This window comes from Euprymna scolopes, chromosome 30 (genome assembly GCF_053919585.1).
Source record: "Euprymna scolopes isolate OS-2025 chromosome 30, ASM5391958v1, whole genome shotgun sequence".
Lineage (NCBI taxonomy): Eukaryota > Metazoa > Mollusca > Cephalopoda > Sepiida > Sepiolidae > Euprymna > Euprymna scolopes.
This window is the reverse complement of record NC_136511.1, coordinates 40,313,905-40,332,685: the sequence shown is the minus strand read 5'-3', so window position 1 is coordinate 40,332,685 and position 18,781 is coordinate 40,313,905. Positions and strand designations below refer to the sequence as shown.

The window sequence follows — 18,781 nt, the reverse complement described above, 5'->3', positions numbered from 1 at the left end:
CCGTTTCTCGACTGGGTTGTGACTTGCAATAAAAAGTGGGTTCGTTATGATAATTGGCGATGCTCAGTTCAGTGGTTAGATGCCAACGAAGCTCCATGCCATTTCCTGAAGCCAAAGTTGCACTAAAAGAAGTCTTATCCATTACAATTTTTTGACGCTCAGTTGACGTCAGCGTAAAGAGACACGTTTTTTTGTGCTTGAGCAGAAAGGGCTTAATCGCGGTAATCGCACATGGAGCAATTTTTTTAATGCAAGCAAAACTATAACAACAGAGAAGTATTGTCATTAAATGGATGAAAACATCAGAAACTTCGACAACAACACCCAGGATTAGTCAATAGGAAAGACCTAATTCTCCTCTACAACAATGCTTGACCGCCCATTGCTAAACTGACTCTGCAGAAGTTGAACGAATTGGGCTACCAAACTCTGCCTCATCCACCATACTTTCCAGACCTTTCACCTACCGACTATCACTTTTTCAAGCATTTCGACAACTTTCTGCGTGAGAAATGCTTAAAAAATCAAAACGATATGAAAGACGCCTTTAGGGACTTCATCATCACCATCAGAACGCAAAATTTTTACGTTATTGGTATAAATATATTGATTTTGTGCTGGCAAAAATGTGTTGATTCTGAAAGTGATTGTTTTTATCAATAGATTTTTGTTTGAGCCGAGATATGTTCATCGAATTTAAATATTAAAAACAGCAAGAACTTTCTTGTCGACCTGCATTATTGCATCTTTGTCCTTATTTTACAAGTATTTTGATGGAACATGCTCTGGTGAACTCGTAGCACTTATGCCTCACTAACCTGACAACCAGCAAAATCTCACATCTTCACTGTTGAGATCCCTAGATGCCAGAAAGCCTTCTATTAGGTTGGTGCAAAAACAATATTGTTTACACATATGCCTGGGTGCCCGGCGTTGCCTGGGATTTGAAGGTGGGTGTTGAGCAAAAAAAAAAAAGTGGTAGTAGGCAGGCAGGCTTGAACCCGTAATGCCAAGGAGGAAAAGAATGTGAAAAAAAAACGTGATGCTTTTACTGTTGCGTCCATCGCAAAACTGGAAGTGACGAAGGTTTAAATTAAGGCTAGTCAATCGAAAAGAGACTTTCGAAAATATTGGTGAAAAAAGCGACCTATCCTTGTAGAAAAGTACCCAGCTGAAGGTGAAGGAATTAATGTTTTTAGCCAATTTTTGGATATTTGTCATCCAAAGGGTTGAGCTTCAAAACGATACTGATCTCGTAAAAATCCATTACCTCTGTCGAAAGTTTTAGGCAGACATACAAACATACTGTGCAAGCCTTTTCTTGTCACACACAAAAACATGCGTTCACATTTCAAGCCACTTTTCTTGTCATACACATACGCGCACACAGACATGTGCGCACATACATACACTCACATTCATGTGCATACACACACACATTCTAGTTCGTTTATTTCAATTCAATTCATTTTTCCTTTTGTATGACTGGGGGATATATATAATATACCACCAGTCTGCTACAAACTGGTGACACCCGAACGTGAGCTGAACACGCATTCCTTCTATTCCCGCAATAAACTGGCGACTGACCGACATGAAAACAGCCTATCCTGCCTTGACAGAATACAAAATAGACTTCGTGGCTTAGTGGGGGATGCCCTTTTCTCTACCCTGCAACCTCTCTCCCACAGAAGAGACGTTGCGAGCCTATCCTTGTTTTATCGTTATTTCCATGGCAGGTGCTCGTCTGAACTCCAATCTCTGGTCCCCCCTCGCCAATCTTTTACGAAAAACACCTGTCTAGCTGAATCCACTGTGAAAAATCAAAACGCGGATTCCATGAACAAAGCTTCTTTCTTAGAACTGCACGCCTGTGGAACTCTGTTCCGTCTGCCTGCTTCCCTCCGGACTACAACTTGGATGTCTTCAAGTCCAATGTTAATAAATTCCTAATGAACCGCCCCCTTAATTAAACACTTTATCAAATCTCCACACTAACGTAATGTACTTGCAATAACCCTTATCCCTGAGTGGCTTCCGGGCCTTGATAAGTGGTGATCACTGTGTAAAAAAAAAAAATAAATAAATATCTGGGCAGGAGCTGCTAGAAAGATCTTATCCTGCCTTGACAGAGTTCAAAATAGACTTTGTAGCTTGGTGGGGAGGATGCCCTTTTCTCATCTCTGCAACCTCTTTCCCACAGAAGAGTTGTTGCAAGCTTGTCTCTGCTTTATTGCTATTTTCATGGCAAGTGCTCGACTGAGCTTCAATCTATGCCCCCCCCCAGGCTTGCCAAATTTTCACGAAAACACTTATATAGCCAAATAATCAATATCAATAAATATCAATAATTTCGCCCACTCTTTATCTGTGCCTAAACCTAAACATAGATTCCATGAACAAAGCTTCTTTCTTAGAACTGCACGCCTGTGGAACTCTCTTCCATTTGCCTGCTTTCCAGCTGACTACAATTTGATTGTCTTCAAGTCCAATGTAAACAAGTTCTTGATGAACGTCCTCCTAAGTAATCTAATATACAAAATTTCCACTACTTATGATTACTACGCTATAATCCCATTGACTAATGTATTCCCATTAACTGTTATCCTCGTGAGGCCTCCGAGCCTGGATAAGTGGTGACTCCTTTGTAAAAAGAAAAAAAAAACAAGAGACAGCTCATAGTATCAATGATGCATTTGGCCCAGAAATCACTAATGGATGTGTGGCACAACATTTGTTCAAGAAAGTTTGCAATGGTGTGAGAGCCTCGAAGACGAAGACGATCCTCACAAAACCACACACAATAAGTTGCTGTTGAATTCGAGGTCAACCACTCAATAGTTGCTCGCCATTTAAAGCAAATAGCGAAGTCAAAAACTTAGATAAATGGGTGCTGCATGAATTGAACAATAATAAAAAAAATCGTCATTTTGAGGTGTCTTCTACGCTCCTTCTGCGCAACAAAAACAACCCATTTCTCAAGTGGATTGTGGTGTGTGATGAAAAGTGGATCCTCTATGACAACCGACAACATTTGGCACAGTGGTTGGAAGCCAGAGAAGCTCCACAACACTTCCCAAAGCTGAAATTGCACTAAAAAAGGTTACGGTGACTGTTTGGTGATCAGCGACCGGTCTCATCCATCACATCTTCTTGAATCCGGGCGAAATGATTATGGCAGAGAAGTATTGCCAACAAATTGACAAAATGCACCAGAAGCTCGAACGTACGTGCCCGAGATTGGTCAATATGAAGGGACCATGACAACGCTCGCCCGCATGTTGCTCAACTGACTCTGCAGAAGCTGAACGAATTGGGCTACGAGACTTTGCCTCATCCGCCATATTCACCGGACCTCTCACTCACCGATTATTACTTTTTTAACCATCTTGAAAACTTCCTGCATGAAAAATGCTTCAAAAGCTGAGATGATGCAAAATCGGCTTTCAATGACTTCATCGCTTCCAGAACTCCAGATTTCTATGCTAATGGAATAAACTTGTTTCTCGTTGGCAAAAATGTATCGATTCTAATGGTTCTTATTTCGATTAACAAAGTTTATTATGAAAGGAGTTATGATCTTTTGAAGTTGAACGTCAAAAAACATTATTTTTGCATCAAACTAATACTTTAGTAGTTTCTTCCCACAAACTGTTAGACTTTGGAATTCTCTCTTCATTTCCTGCTTCCCTGACTGTACTGACATGCAGAAGTTTAAATGTAATGTGAACAGACATCTTACTGTTCCATTTCCTACATAGTCTCATTGTAGAGATGATCCAAAATAGTAGCTCCTTACATGCAAGTGGTGACATGTCTTGTTTGGTATTTCCCTTTCACAGTATTTTCCAAGTGACAAATTTACATATAAATAGTGTTGAATAAGAAGACAAAATCTCATTCTAAACATTCTGAACAAATTTATCTTCCTTTGAAGATTGTAATGCTAGGTATGGGGCAGCCAAACCAGCTACCAACATTGCCCTGCTTTTTTATTGAAACCAACCGAGAGCTCTTTTTAGTATCCTTCCTGTTCCCTTAAGTGCAATTGTCTGAATCTCTTTTGCACTTGGTTCACCAGGAATATTAGTTAGGTAGGACTTCAGGTTCTTCTTCATAAGTCCTGTGGCACCTATGATAACTGGTATGATTGATATCCCCTTAAGATTCCAGTTTCTTTTCATATCATACATGAGACCTTGATATTTGGTCTGTTTCTCCTTTTCAGCTCTGTTCAGACCTCCATCATTAGGAACACTCACTTCAATCAAGGTTGCAACTCTCTCTGACTTATTCCATTTTGATGTGATGTACGTAAAAAAGTCAAAAGGTTAGAAAATCCATGTTGCGTTCAATAAATGTCTGTAAGAAAGAGTTCATATTATATGAAAGTTTATATATATGCAGAAAGCCTATATATATGTAGATGTTGAAGCTGGGCCATGTCTCTGTGTCTATGTAGGTATGTATGTGTGTGTGTGTGTGTGTGTGTGTGTGTGTGTGTGTGTGTGTGTGTGTGTGTGTGTGTGTGTGTGTGCGTGTATGTATTATATTGTTAAGTTCACATTTTGTTTCCTTGTGGAACTCAAGATGGAACTGGAAGAGATTCAAAATATCGCTAGATGCAGTTTGTCACCACTGCTGCTATTGTTGTTGTTGCATGCTACTGCTATAATACCATCACATCTAATCAGTCAATATTTGATTCTACCTAGCCAGTTTATCATTTCATCCTCCCTGTTCAAAATGTAAATCAAAATGTATTCTGTCCTAGTTTGTTTGAAATAAAATTATTCCAGTTAGAAAGATTTTTTATGCTGGTGACAATTTTAAATAATAATTTAAATAATGCAATGGAGATAAACTTAAAATATAATTTATTTTTCCGAAATTTTTAGCCCTTTTTTTTTTTAGATCTTTTTCTCTTCTCTATTTCTTTTGCGTTTTTGTATATGTGTTTATCGCCTATATGTAACTTACATATTATTTTAATCTAAATTTTATTGAGATAATTCCTGAAATAATAAAACAATAACATCTAAAATTTTATTTCTTCTCCTGTATAACTTTAAAAATTGTGCAACAAAAATATTTTTGATTAAAATAGATGGTGTACTGTTGCCACATCTTGCCAGGAGCTGCTAGAAGCACCTTATCAGGGCTCTACGGACAAATTTATCTTTAGTTGACCTTTGACAACTAAATATTTTCGTCTACTAGCCAAATAGAAAAGTTATGAGCCAAACCCACATGATTTTTAGAATATGACATCTTCGTTCTGTGACAAGTATGTACATTATAAAGATTTTTCTGTGATTTTTTTAAATAAGTGTAATTCTAAATATACAAAAAAATTTATGTTGATACTAGAAAGTATAAACATTCTGATTTCTTCAGGAATTTTTTTAAACAGGCTTCGTTAAAAAAAGTGTATATTGTTCTATTAAACATTTATTTTTTGAATAATTTATCTTTGTTCATTTTATTAAAAAAACACACAAAACAAAAGATATTTTTCACTCAGTAATGAGCTTTGGAAGATTGTCAGCAAAAAAAATGTAATCTCCAAAAGATAAGCGTTTCAATGTCTTGTCGCCATTTTGAAAAATCACTCGCAAATGCGACTGTTTCACTCGCAATGTAGAGCCCTGTTTATACTGCACCTAGATTTCATGGTTTAGTAGGGGATACCCTTTTCTCTTTCCTGCAACCTCTTTCCCACAGAAGAAACATTGCGAGCCTGTCTCTGCTTTATCGTTATTTTAATGGCAAGTGCTCGTCTGAGCTCCAATCTATGGCCCCTCCCCCTTGCCAAACTTTCATGAAAAACACTCGTCTAGCTGAAAACACTATCAATAATTTCCCCAACTCTTTATCTTTGCCTAAACCTAGATGTGGAGCTTCTTTTTTAGAACTGCACATCTTCAAGTCCAATGTAAACAAGTTCTTGATGAGTTGTCCCTTAAGCAATCCAATTTACCAAATTTCCACTACTAATGATTACTACGATATTATCCCATTGACTACCATACACTTATTAACCCTTATCCTCAAGTGGCCTTCAGACCTTGATAAGTGGTGCTTCCTTTGTAAAAAATATTTTTTGTTAAAATTACATTGATGCATCCCAGGCAACACCAACTAGATACAACTTGTTTATTATAAGGAAAGTTCATCACAAACCTTTTTGGGCTTTGTTAATGTCAACTTCAATAATAATATTACGATCTGGTGGAATACCTGAACAAAAAAAAAAAAACATTTTTGATGTTTTTGATTCATGTCTAAGGATGAAGTACAACATTTTTTAGAATCCTCACACTGGAAATTTAACAGCAAGAAAGATTTCAAAAATAAATCTTCACACAATTTAATCTTAGGATTATCCAAACTACTGTTCTCATCTTAAATATCATTTTCACAAACTTTCGACCAATGTAACCTCCAACCTTCTTCAGATGTATCTTGTCAAACTTGGGAATATTTCTGTAAAACTTGAGAACATGCACAAAATTTTTATTTAATCCAGAAGGATAACATGCTTCTATTTCAACAACCATGACTGGGTAGAAATCTAACTAATTTACAATTGTATTATGAATATCGTTTGCACTGAGGATTGAACCTTCAATTTCGAGAAGAGTGTCACTTACGACTGATTTTTTACAAAGTACTTTAAGAGGGATGAAGCTTCAAAGTGGGCAATAGAATACAATTGCAAATTATGACATTTGTGAATTTTTTAGACGAGTATTGGTTATTCGTATTATTTGGATTCATTGGACTACTGTTCTTATCTTGAGTGTCATTTTCACAACGTTTCGGTCGATGTAACCTCTGACCTTTTTCACATGCATCTTGTTGAACTCAGGAATATTTCTATCAAACTTGGGAATTTGGACGGAATTTCGAGTGGAAGCTTTTATTTACTTCATGGGGGGTAGTGTGCTCTTGTTCCATCAGCCATGACTGGATAGAGGTCCTAAGTAAGTCACAATTGTATTTTTTGGTCGTCCACACTGAGGGTTGAATCGTCAACTTTCAAGAGAATATCACTTTTTACAATTGATTTTTTCAAGCATTCTAACCACTGCGCCACGGGCCCAAATTTTTGCGTTTGATAGAAACATTCCTGAGTTCGACAAGATACACCTGAAGAAGGTCGAAGGTTACATTGACTGAAACCTTGTAAAAATCACACTCAAGATGAGAACGGTAGTCCGATGAATCCAAATAATACGAATTGCAAATTAGTTAAACTTTTACCTAGTCATGGTTGATGGAGCAACAACAGTTTGAATAATCCAAATAATATAAAGTTTCAAATAACTTATGACGCAAAAAACTCATTATCATTATTTTAAAATAGTGTGCAACCCAACAAAATTTTCAAAAAAAAAAAGAAAAGAAAGAAAGCATTTCTCTTTTAAGCATTAATTGAATCGCTTTATTCATGTTCACACACTGGTTCTCGCCAGATCATCGAAGTTAAGCAACTTTGAGCCTGGCCAGTGCCAGATGGGTGACGATTTGGGAAGGCGAGGCACTGTATGTGCCGCAAGGTAAAAATACCAGGTTGAGAAACTGGTGTGGTCTATCCTTCTCTCGAGGGTAGATGGGCCTCTCTTAAGCCATGGTAGGCAACCCATCTAGTGATGGCGTCACGATAAAAGAAATACCCTTGATAGCCTCGGTGAAGTATCAAATATTTCTTGCTATTAGAAAAAACGTGAAAGATTCTGCGGAATTTGTTCATGTTTCACCTGCACCTACTGGCATTGGATAAAACAAGAACAACATCCTACAAAATATATTTTGTGTCTTTTCCTAAAAAACATGTGAAAAATATCTTTCCTAATGAAAAGACTCTTTGCATCTAGGACACTGCACAATTGTCCCTATATTTTTCAGATTTAGTCTTCCTCTGGGATTATTATATCTGGGCCTGTCTCTACATTGTTTAGGGAATATATTTTGCAGGTACAGACACGGGCATTGTACACTGTGATCCTTGTCCTCAACTCTGATACAAAGATGTTGTGAAGCAAGACAGGAAGATGGTCGACATCAGCATTGCATTATGGGAAAGATTTGCAGATGACCACTCAAGATGAAAAGGAACCCTGCACCAACATCTGAAAACAGGAGAGGTAAAGCTGATAATGTTGCTACAGAGAAGTGCGCATGCAGAAAGGAGAATATCATGGCCAACATCCCAGGGACCACATACGTGTGTGTGACCTTTGCAACAGTCTGCTGTGCTTATATTGGTTTTTTAAACTTCATAATTAGTTTAGGAGTGAATCCTGCACATACAAATACACATAAAACATATACATACTTAACTCTATATAAATAGAGATAGATTGCTATATCATGTTGAGACGCAGGTGCTCATCGCATCAGAGAAGTTAAGCAACGTTGATTCTAGTCATTACTTAGAAGGGTGATCAATTATAAAGTCATTTTCTCAAATACCCGTGGGAAATGTATGAATCCACCCCTCTTGAGTAAAATAGAAGAGTTGATTAGATTCTCCAAACTTCATAGGGCAACTAGCATGGGAGAAGGAAGACTCTGAAATAACATTGGTTCTTTATTTTTTGTAGCATAACTTTGAGTCAGTTTTGTACATGTCGCTGGTTGGGCCATGTCTACCGTATGAAGGATGGACGCATTCTAAACGACACACTGTACAGAGAGCTAACATCTTAGAGAAGGTCCACTGGCCGCATCCAATTCTAATACAAAGATGTGAGGTGAGACATGAAGAAACCACACGTGTTTATGACCTTTACAATAGAGTCTGCTGCACTTAGATTGGGCTCTTTATCCACAAGCAGTTATTCTCCAGCCAAGCAGACAGCTGAGACAACTAAGTATGGTCTTCCCTGACCGACAGAGGCCTACTACTATTTTGCATACATATTTTCTAAAAAGACTGGGGGGGGCAGTCATAAAATACAGTAAAAAAAAAAACAGGACTTGGATGCCATTTTATCATGTTATTAAAAGAAAAAAAATGCTACATGGTGGGCGCATGTAAGAAAGTTGAAAATTTTAAAAGAAAGGAGAGAGAAAAAGAAAAAAAAATGCTACATGGTGGACGCGTGTAAGTGTTACATATAGGGCTTTCATTGAAAGAGTCTTATTATACGCGCAGTTTTAGAAGAGAGTGTTTCATTAAGAGGGATGTTGATGTACTCAGAGAGAGAGAAGTTGTAATAAGAGACTTAGAGAGATTGTTCGTTTATAACGATTCCTATATATTAAAATGTTCATTCCTTAGACGTGTTGAGGAAGGAGAAAGAGAAGCTCTTTGAGTGATGACATAGTGTTCAGACAGTTCGGACATTGTGTAGACATGATGTAGATTCTCATTGTGGATATGAGAAGTCGTGATGTGTATGAAACGACATTTTATAACACAAATATATAATACAATTTCATTTTACCTTTTCGTAAGAATCATAAGACAAGACAAGCTTTACAAAACACATGATGGTTTATTTCGTCACAACCGGCCGTTTCCATCACCAAGAATTCAAAGTCTCACATTTTAGTTTCAACGTGACGTCTCGCTCCCTAGACGACTGACTCCCTCTGAGTTTCTTCACTGACTGTCTAACTCTAACTCAAGTTTTTCTCTATCCCTAGAACTTTCTATTTTCCGTGACGTCATACACATGTTAAAACATGTGCCTTCTTTCACGTGTTCTGGACATACGTGTCCAAAACTTTTCCTATTTCTACTCAGTAACCTATTTTTCCAATATGTTAAAAACATTATCTTATAAGCTGCATTCTTTCAATTTAAAATTTCATAACAAACTTGATGGTTCACATTCTTTCCTTGAAATATTTATCTATATTCTAAACAAATGTTTGTTTTACATTTTTAAATTCTCACACGTAATCTATTTCTAAACCTAAATTACGAGGTTCGAATTTCGCCTATGCTATTTCATTTTCATTTTAACTAAATTCTCTATTTTTATACTTACATGAAAAGGGGACAGCCCTTATCATGTAACATAAGAAAGTTGAAAATTTTAAAAGATAGGAGAGAGAAAAAGAAAAAAAATCCCATGTGCTGCATATGAACTTGCAAAAGTTAAGCTTGTAAGCGAACACATTATCAATCGGATCACGATGACACAGATGTTAAGACGTTGCAAATTTGGCTTTTTAAAATAAAACAACGAATTGACTGTTCATGCAGGCACAATTAACAAATAGCGTCAAAACCAAGATTTTTATCTGACCCCCCCCCCTTCAAACAGAATGACATTTCTACATGAAATAGTTGACGATTTTTTTCTAATTTTTTGATATGATGTGTCTGAGAGATCACTTTTTCTAACGATATCATGTTCATGTTAGTTTGATGCAGATGATAAGAGTTTTTAGCAGACATACAAACACACGAACAATTTATATAGATTTTTTGCATTTGTTAAATCTGAAGTACTTACCACTTTTACAGCTTGGATCATGAGAAGCCATATGAATATGAGTTCTATTCTTCCGAGACAAACCCTAAAATAAAATAAATGAAACACATAAATATAAAATATTTATTTATTTGCAAACTGTTATCCGCATCTTCATAGTTGTTGTTGTTTCTCAACGTTTCGGCCAACTATTCCTCTGGCCTTCGTCAGGTGGTTAACCGCAACAGGATAGGAATGCTGAATCTCTTAACTGTATCCTCAGTAATTACTGCCTTCCATAGTTGTTGTTGTCTCACCACGTTTTGGCCAACTAATCCTTTGACTTGCTTTGGGTAGGATTGAAAACGCTATCTTCAGGCAATGCTCACTTGAAACCGTAGAGATTCAACACCTCTATCCACGGGACCGGAAGGGTGATCAGGGTTGAATTTTTTAATTTTATAAATCAGAGTTTTTGTTCTTATCTTGTCTTCCATCATCGGATCCATACCGAATGGTATATTATTTATTACTTATTTAATTTTTTTCACAACAACTATGATGATGAGGATAACAGTGCGCAAATAAATAAATAAATACACTGTGGTTAGAAGCTAAGAAAAAACAAGTCTTACCGTGGGTGCTCAGCGAGTGAGTTCAGGCCGAGAAAAGGAAAAACAAAGATGGCGGCCAGCATTTTATTACGTGCATTCTCGCATAATCTTGTGTGCGTGTGAAGCTGGAAACTACAAAATGAGCTTCATTTCTCGGTGCTGGGCAATTCTTCCAGACCGAGCAGGAGAGTACACGCTTCGGCAGTACATAGACTGAAATTATAATCCTTTTTTGTGTGTAAGAAGTGACCCTCCCCCATTACAGAGATCCGCCTGTTCTGAGACTGCTTTATTCTTCATACACAAATTTCTCATCTCAAAGGATTTCAATAAAAACAAATAATAAAATAAATATAGAATCTATGAATGTCTATTTCATTGGCCACGATTAAGATAAACTCGTTTCATCTCTAGTTAATCCAAAAATATTTTATCATAAATGATGAAACTTAAATTGCAATAACAAAAAAAATTAGAAAAGAAAAGCATTAAAATGGATTTAATATGCAATTTACATTTTTTTTTTTTTACATAGGTGTCACCACTTATCAAGGCCCGGAGGCCACTCGAGGAAAAGGAGTCAATTAGTGTACAGTAATCAATGGGTCAATATCGTAGTAATCGTTAGTAGTGGAAATTTGGTAAATTGGATTAATAAAGGGGAACGGCTCATCAAGAACTTGTTTACGTTGGACTTGAAGACGACTAAATTGTAGTCAGCTGAAAAGCAGGGAAATGAAACAGTTCCACAGGCATGCAGTTCTAAGAAAGAAGTTTTATTCATGGGATCTATGTTTAGGTTTAGGCACAGATAAAGAGTGGGGGAAATTATTGATAGTGTTTTCAACTAGACGAGTGTTTTTTGTGAAAGTCAGGATGGAGGGGGGACATAGATTGAAGCTCAGATGAGCACTTGCCATGAAAATGACGATAAAACAGAGACAGGCTCGCAACGTCTCTTCTGTGGGAAAGAGGTTGCAGGGAAGAGAAAAGGGCATCCTCCACTAAGCTATGAAGTCTATTTTAAACTCTGTCAAGGAAGGATAAGTCTTTTCAGCTCCTGACTAGATGTGGCAACAGTACTTCTTCCATGGATGTACCTGGCTCTTATATAGGTAAAGAATTGCATCAGCAGTGAGATATCTACTGGAGCGGTGAGATATCTACTTGGCAACGGATTTGATGTACGTGTTCCATTTCAGATCAGGAATAAAGGTCAGATCCAGAAGCTTTTTAAAACATGGAACCTCTTCAAGACAAGAGCCATTCATTTTGATTAATGCCAGATGAGGATCAGAATGCTATATTATTTATATTGCTACAGTACCCAATTCTATGCAGATGTTTTGGGAGATTTACAAACCTTTATTTATTTTTTCAATCATCGTAAATGTACCTGAGTATCAACTATTGTACAGAGAGGTCACAAAATGTTGTTAATCCAACCAAAATAGTGGTTTGGGATGAAGTAAGGGATAAGGATGCTGGAAGTCGAGTGACTTAAAGGGGACACTTTTCAATTATTTAATGTGTTTCTTAAACGCAAACAAAATTGAATAATCATTTTAAAACAAGAACAAGAAATTGCGTTCATTTTTTGAAAAATTTAGTTATATAAAAAGGACAGCCTGACCCCCCCTTAAAACATGCACTCTACATAAAAAAATATATTCCCACCACTTTTCTTTAATATTTAAAATCAACAAATAAAACAGACTCAGGTTGTTTGCAAATAACACACACGTTGGTAGTCAACTGCTGTCGATTGAAATGTGTCCCGTATGAGTCTCTTGGCTTTAAGTGTCCTTGTTCCATAATTCGTCTGTGTTTTACTGCTGACTTTGTTAACATTTTCAGTGCTCATTCAGCTTGGCACTTATGGTGGCATTAAAAATTAAAGAAAATACAAAAATGTCTCCATGCTTTATGTATAAAAAAAAAAAATGTATTTGCAATAACCCTTATCCCTGAGTGGCTTCCGGGCCTTGATAAGTGGTGATCACTGTGTAAAAAAAAAAAAAAAAATGTACCAGTTAAGGGACAAAGGTGAACAATTCCACAAATCACATAATTTGATCAAGTAATTAGTTTTTTTTTTTATTCAAAAAAATCAAATTTTTATCTGTTTTGATGTGGATGAAAAAAATGAAATAAACGAATTGGTGGACAAGGGCAGACAACTCTAATGTGCATAGAAACTGTTAAAACAATCACTGATTACCTCCCCTTATGTTCTCTGTAGAAACATGGCCTCGTCTGTCACTTAGTGGTAAAAACGGCAAAGTTGTTTTTCGTAAAAAAAAAAAAAAAATACTTGATCAATTTTTGTGATTTTTGGAATACGCAATCTTTATTCTGTAATAGGTAGGTAGAAAATAAAAGTTTTTCTTCATTTGTTTTTATCGCTATAAAAAGTGCCAATCTGAATAAGTACCACATTTTCAATAATAAAATAAGTGTTTACGCATGTGTTCTTGGTGTGTAAAGACACACATGTAGATTAGATGCTGATGCTGAGAAAAAGAAAAAGTCACTCAACGTAGAAAGGCAAGAAAAATAAATAAAAACTTAAGAGAGATATTGGTGACTTGTTCAGTTAATCATAAATTGCAACTCATTAGAAAAAGTAAAACTTAATTTTTTTTAGCATAACTCATCTAATCCATGAAATCGATTAAAATGTCAATTTTAAATAAACACCAGAGGTTAACATATATGACTTTAAATGACTAGCTTGTCAGAATCAAATATCGATTTATCAGATGCATTGCTCTTTAGGTTAACTTATTTTTTGTTTGCAAGTTGATGAATTTCTATCTCTCTATCTCTCTCCTAAGTTATAACTTGCACACAAACCCTAACCCTAACTACCATGCAGGTATGTAATATTTTTTATAAGAAAGTGTCTTAATGCATACATGTAGGGTGTTTATATGTGCTTGTTGGATGCGGATACTTTTCTTCATTTTGTTTTGTCTCATGACTGCTATAGAAATAAGCTTCTTTTCATGAAGAAAGGACATAAGGAGACATTTGCAGAGTTTTCTTCAAGGTTTTATTTGAAGAGAATGGACTCAGAAGAGAAAGACTAATGTTATCTTATCTAATTATTTACTTTGTAACTTAACTAACATGAGTGATGCACACGGACACAGGCATCAATACCATTTGCTGAAATTATCAGTTTTCTACATCATTGGCCATGTCTCATTTATATGGCTTCCTCAGAGAGACTGATTTGCAAACTTTTGTTTCTCTTAATGCAAAAACGTAACTCATTCATCACATCAATCTGTTTTGTCTAGAGTTTGATCTGCTGTCCTTTGCCTCAACTGTATGTTACTCGTCTGGAAACAATTCTATTCTACAAATCTGGGTAAAAAGTCCTTTGCACTGGAATAGTCAAATGGAGAGTTTAACGTTCCTTTTCAATAGCAAACAAAGGCCAATGAATCACTTAAATACTGGCTAGTTAGAATAAAATATCAATTTATCAGACGCATTACTCTTTCAATCTAACTTATTTTTGTTTGTAAGTTGAACTTCTGAATTTCAGAAAAGCTGCATGCCTTAGCAAAAGGCTTTGAAACAAATAGTGATTCAAGAAGGATTCTAGTTGTTTTGATGCTTGTAAAAATACATAAATATATTTGCATGATTTTACATTTCCTCATGATTCATCCATTTTTCTTGTTTGATTTTTTCGTAGGTGTCTGGAGAAGGAAGAGTTTTAGCTGGTAAGTTTTCATTTTTTAATTCTTTCTTTTCTTCTTTTTTTTCTTTTTTTTCTTCTTTTTTTTTTTACATATTGATGATTGTCTTCCCAAAGAAATGATCTTAGATAACAACACCCTTCAGACAATTTATATGCTGAGTGCAGGTTATCCTTGTCAATGTAAACTCAAACAAGGAAATGTGGACTCAATTTCATACTCCTCTACATCCAGAGCAAGTTGTATAGCAATTATGTCAAGAATTATTTGAGCAGCGTTGTTGACCTTTCCTGTAGACACACTTCAGGTGATTAGCAATAAACTAATTGGTGCATCATGTTATATGGTAACGCATGGTAGAACCTTCACAGAATCCATATTCACTTGAGTGCAGATCAAGCAAAACATGGGAGGATGGATTTGAGATGAAGATGAATAAAGACCAGACGAGGTTAATTTGATAGTTGAATTCTAAAAGCCATCCACACGTCACCATAAAAGCAGATATAAAACTAATTGTCACTTAAATACATCAAAATCCCAAATGTACATTATGATTATGAAAATGGCAAAAAAAATTATGATTTTTTTTATGGTGTTATGATTAAAAAAATACATAAACTGTTTTCTATTATTTGTAATTTAATGTAATTCTATTTTTTAATTTCTTTTTATGATTTGTGGATCTATACATTTATTTCAATTCGATTGTTATTTAATTTCCATCATCTTGTTTGACTGTAGTGGAATAACAGATCCAGTGGATCTGCAATATGAAATCCAACCAAACCCACATTAGGATTTGCTGAAGAACAACAATTACACGATAAAGATGTTATTCGAATCACCAATCCTTTTCATTGGACGATCAAGTGAGGCATTCGATCTCCTGAATAACAGCAGTTTAGGTATAATTTTGTGAGTTACTCTCCTTTACATCCAGAGCAAGAAGTACAGCAATTGTGTCAAGGATGTCATGTTATATGGTAGCGAGCGGTGGGATCTTTGCTTGATCGTCTCTCCTTTGACTGCAGTGCAATGACAGATCTATATATATATTGTGTCAAGAACGTCATGTTATATGAAAGCGAATATGGTAGCGAGTGGTTGAATCTTCACTTACTCTTCTCTCGTTTGACTGCAGTGTAATAACAGATCCATGTGAAATCTGACCACACCAAAAAAATGGGTCAGGAGATCTGCTGAAAGTACTACAATTACCCAGTATAAATGTTATCCTAAGGACAGATCGCTTGCACTGGATTCAGACCTTAATAGCATCGCATCTGATATATTGATATTTGATTCTACTTAGCCACTTTGTCTTTTTTAGAATAACAAAAATGTCTTTGACTTCAGTTAGGAAGGTTTTTTACAACAGTGACACTCTTCAATAATAAATCAAATAATGTAAGAGAGATACATGTTAACAGTTTAAAATATGAATTATCTCCCTTACATTATTTGAGCTATTAAGTATTTTTTTTTTACTTCCCTTCTCTATCTCATCTCTATATCTGTTGAAATCACCAGTTCTAGGAAGTTTGTTGACCAGGAAACCTCCCTCCCTCCAGTGTTGTAACATTGTCATTAATCTTCTTCAATGGTGTCGTTACATTTTAACACTCGGGCCCAACACGTTGTATCTGAGACAGTCGCAAAGAAAGCAAACAAAAGGAAAAAATTTACTTGACTTTTTTCAGTTCTAACAAAAGGCATTTATTACGATTACTTTCGAACAATGCGTCTTGCTTTTATACGGCTCCTCGCGTACTTTAAAAGTCTCTCACATCACCACCTGACCACATGTCCATTTCACACTGGAACGCCTTGCCAGTCCTCTGCTGCCCACGTGTGTTCCTGTTGCTTGCCGTCCATGTGTGCTTTTTTCCTCTGATTTTCTTTCCCTTCTCTTCCTCCAATGTGACGTCACTTCATGAAATGACTTGGTCATTTACATATGTGTCATAAGGTTTAGCCTTGAACCTGACAGAAGACAATGGTGAAAGATTAAGCCCTAACCCTTACAGAAGTCAATGGTAAAAGGTTTAACTTTGACCCTGACGGAAGAAAATGTTAAAAGGTTTAGCCTTAAACCTTACAGAAAACAATGGTAAAAGGGTTAGCCTTGACCCTAGCAGAAGACAATGGTAAAAAGTTTAGATTTCACCCTGACAGAAGACAATGTAAAAGGTTTAGCCTTAACCCTTACAAAAAACAATGGTAACAGGTTTAGCCCTAATCCTTACAGAAGTCAATGGTAAAAGGTTTAGCCTTGATACTGACAGAAGAAAATGGTAAAAGGTTTAGCCTTAACCCTTAAAGAAGACAATGGTAAAAGGTTTAGCCTTTACCCTTAAAGAAGACAATGGTAAAAGGTTTAGCCTTTACCCTTAAAGAAGACAATGGTAAAAGGTTTCACCCTGGGTGAAGAAAATGGTAAAAGGTTTTACCTGCAGTTTGATTTGTTCCCAACTGCTCATAAATGTTCCATGCAAACCGATTTTATGTTTTGTCATTTTTAAAGAAACATCAACCTGGAAGAGAAAGTCAAGAAAATGGAGAAATCAAAAATATATAAAAATATATAAAGTTATCTTGTTGGATTTTTATAGATACAGATTGAGTTGTAACCCATGTTTAGTATAAAAAGAGTTTCCGATGGGTAGTTTTTCTATACAAATCCTGGAGATGACAAATTCTCAGTGGACAGCTGTTCTGTACGGGTTCTGGACTTTATAATTTTTCAGCCAAAGAGCCAAACATCCTTCTCGTGTTGACATGAAAAAAATATATGCAAGGTTTATGGAGCAATTCTGGATTCTGATTGGTTGGTAGCAGATTATGAATTAATTTGATTTGTTAGTGTTTATAAATAGAATCTCCCAACTCTAAAGGAGCATACCCCCATTACGAGTCAAAAATATTGCAACAAATAACATTTAAGCTAACAATTTTTTCTTTTGATTAACCAATTTTCATTTGTTATTGTTTTACCATGTTATTAGCAATATGATAATTACCTTGCTTATTAACCAGTTTATATCACTTTGTTTTATATGGAAAGTGAGATTTCTCTCTATTCCAACTGAAACTTTCCAAAGTTTCTCAACACCACATACAATTTTTTCTTTCAACATTCATTATCTTCATTAATTGATACAAATCTTGAAAAAGACAAGTTTTCATTTCTAAACAGTTTATACATTTTCATATTTAGTCTGAACACCAGTTTCTGTTTTGATTGCTAAAGACGTGGATTAAAATTCATTTTTTAAAATCTTTTTCCTTTAAAATTTGTGTTCATTTATAATTTAGTTACTGATTTGCCTTGTCACCGCTTCCGATAGTGCTATTTCTAAAGTTTAAAAACGTAGCCATCCATTGTTTTTTGTTGAAACAAAGAATTTGTGAAAATTAATATTTTTGCAATTGACGAATTAGAATTGTTCCACTTTGGGTGAGAGAGTCTTCTTTTTTTTTTTTTTTTTTAAGTAATTTTCACCGGAAGTTAGGAAGTATGTTAGCTGACCAGAACCAAAATATTTCCACTTACAGGCAAAGTGTGTCCATTTGTGGCTCTAATTTTTAATGTTTTTCCATCTTGCCAGAGAGCGTAGCGTTGCTTTCTGTCGTGTTGTACCATTTTTCTGATATCATTCTCGTCCCAATTACCCTGAAGGTATTGCAGAAGATCACAAACGTTTACAAAGCCATCTATAAAAATAAGCAAAGTATTAGATATAAAAAAAGATCAACAACATTCAATATTTGTCCAAACATAAGTAAAAATAAAATGTGCGAGGGGAAAAAATGACAAAGAAGATACTAAAAAAAAACAATTGTAAAATAGACATACGACGGTCCTTCAATAGGTTTCCAGATTTTGTTTTCTTTTTGTGTAAGCATTTAAAATTGCCGTAAAATCTGGAAAATTCGGTATATTATTGCTATGCATCTTATGAGATGACTGACCAATTTTTGTGATTTCATGTTCAAAGAAACAGCTACAGTAGAATTT

The 18,781-nt window shown here is 35.6% G+C and overlaps 1 protein-coding gene across 9 annotated transcripts in view; it reads right to left on the bottom strand.

The window, feature by feature from the left end:
- Positions 1-18,781, bottom strand: part of LOC145254761 (tRNA 2'-phosphotransferase 1-like) — a 43,141-nt gene that overhangs the window by 10,282 nt on the left and 14,078 nt on the right. For 3 of the 9 annotated variants that reach the window (XM_080113516.1, XM_080113521.1, XM_080113518.1), the window contains exons 2-5: positions 18,317-18,477; positions 17,214-17,297; positions 10,476-10,539; positions 6,184-6,240 (exon numbers count right to left, since the gene is read on the bottom strand). In XM_080113516.1, the coding sequence (XP_079969642.1) occupies positions 6,184-6,240; positions 10,476-10,539; positions 17,214-17,297; positions 18,317-18,477 (366 nt within the window). The remainder of the gene's footprint in view (positions 1-6,183; positions 6,241-10,475; positions 10,540-17,213; positions 17,298-18,316; positions 18,478-18,781) is intronic. The other 6 variants (XM_080113520.1, XM_080113512.1, XM_080113519.1 and 3 more) reach the window with 5 other exon arrangements.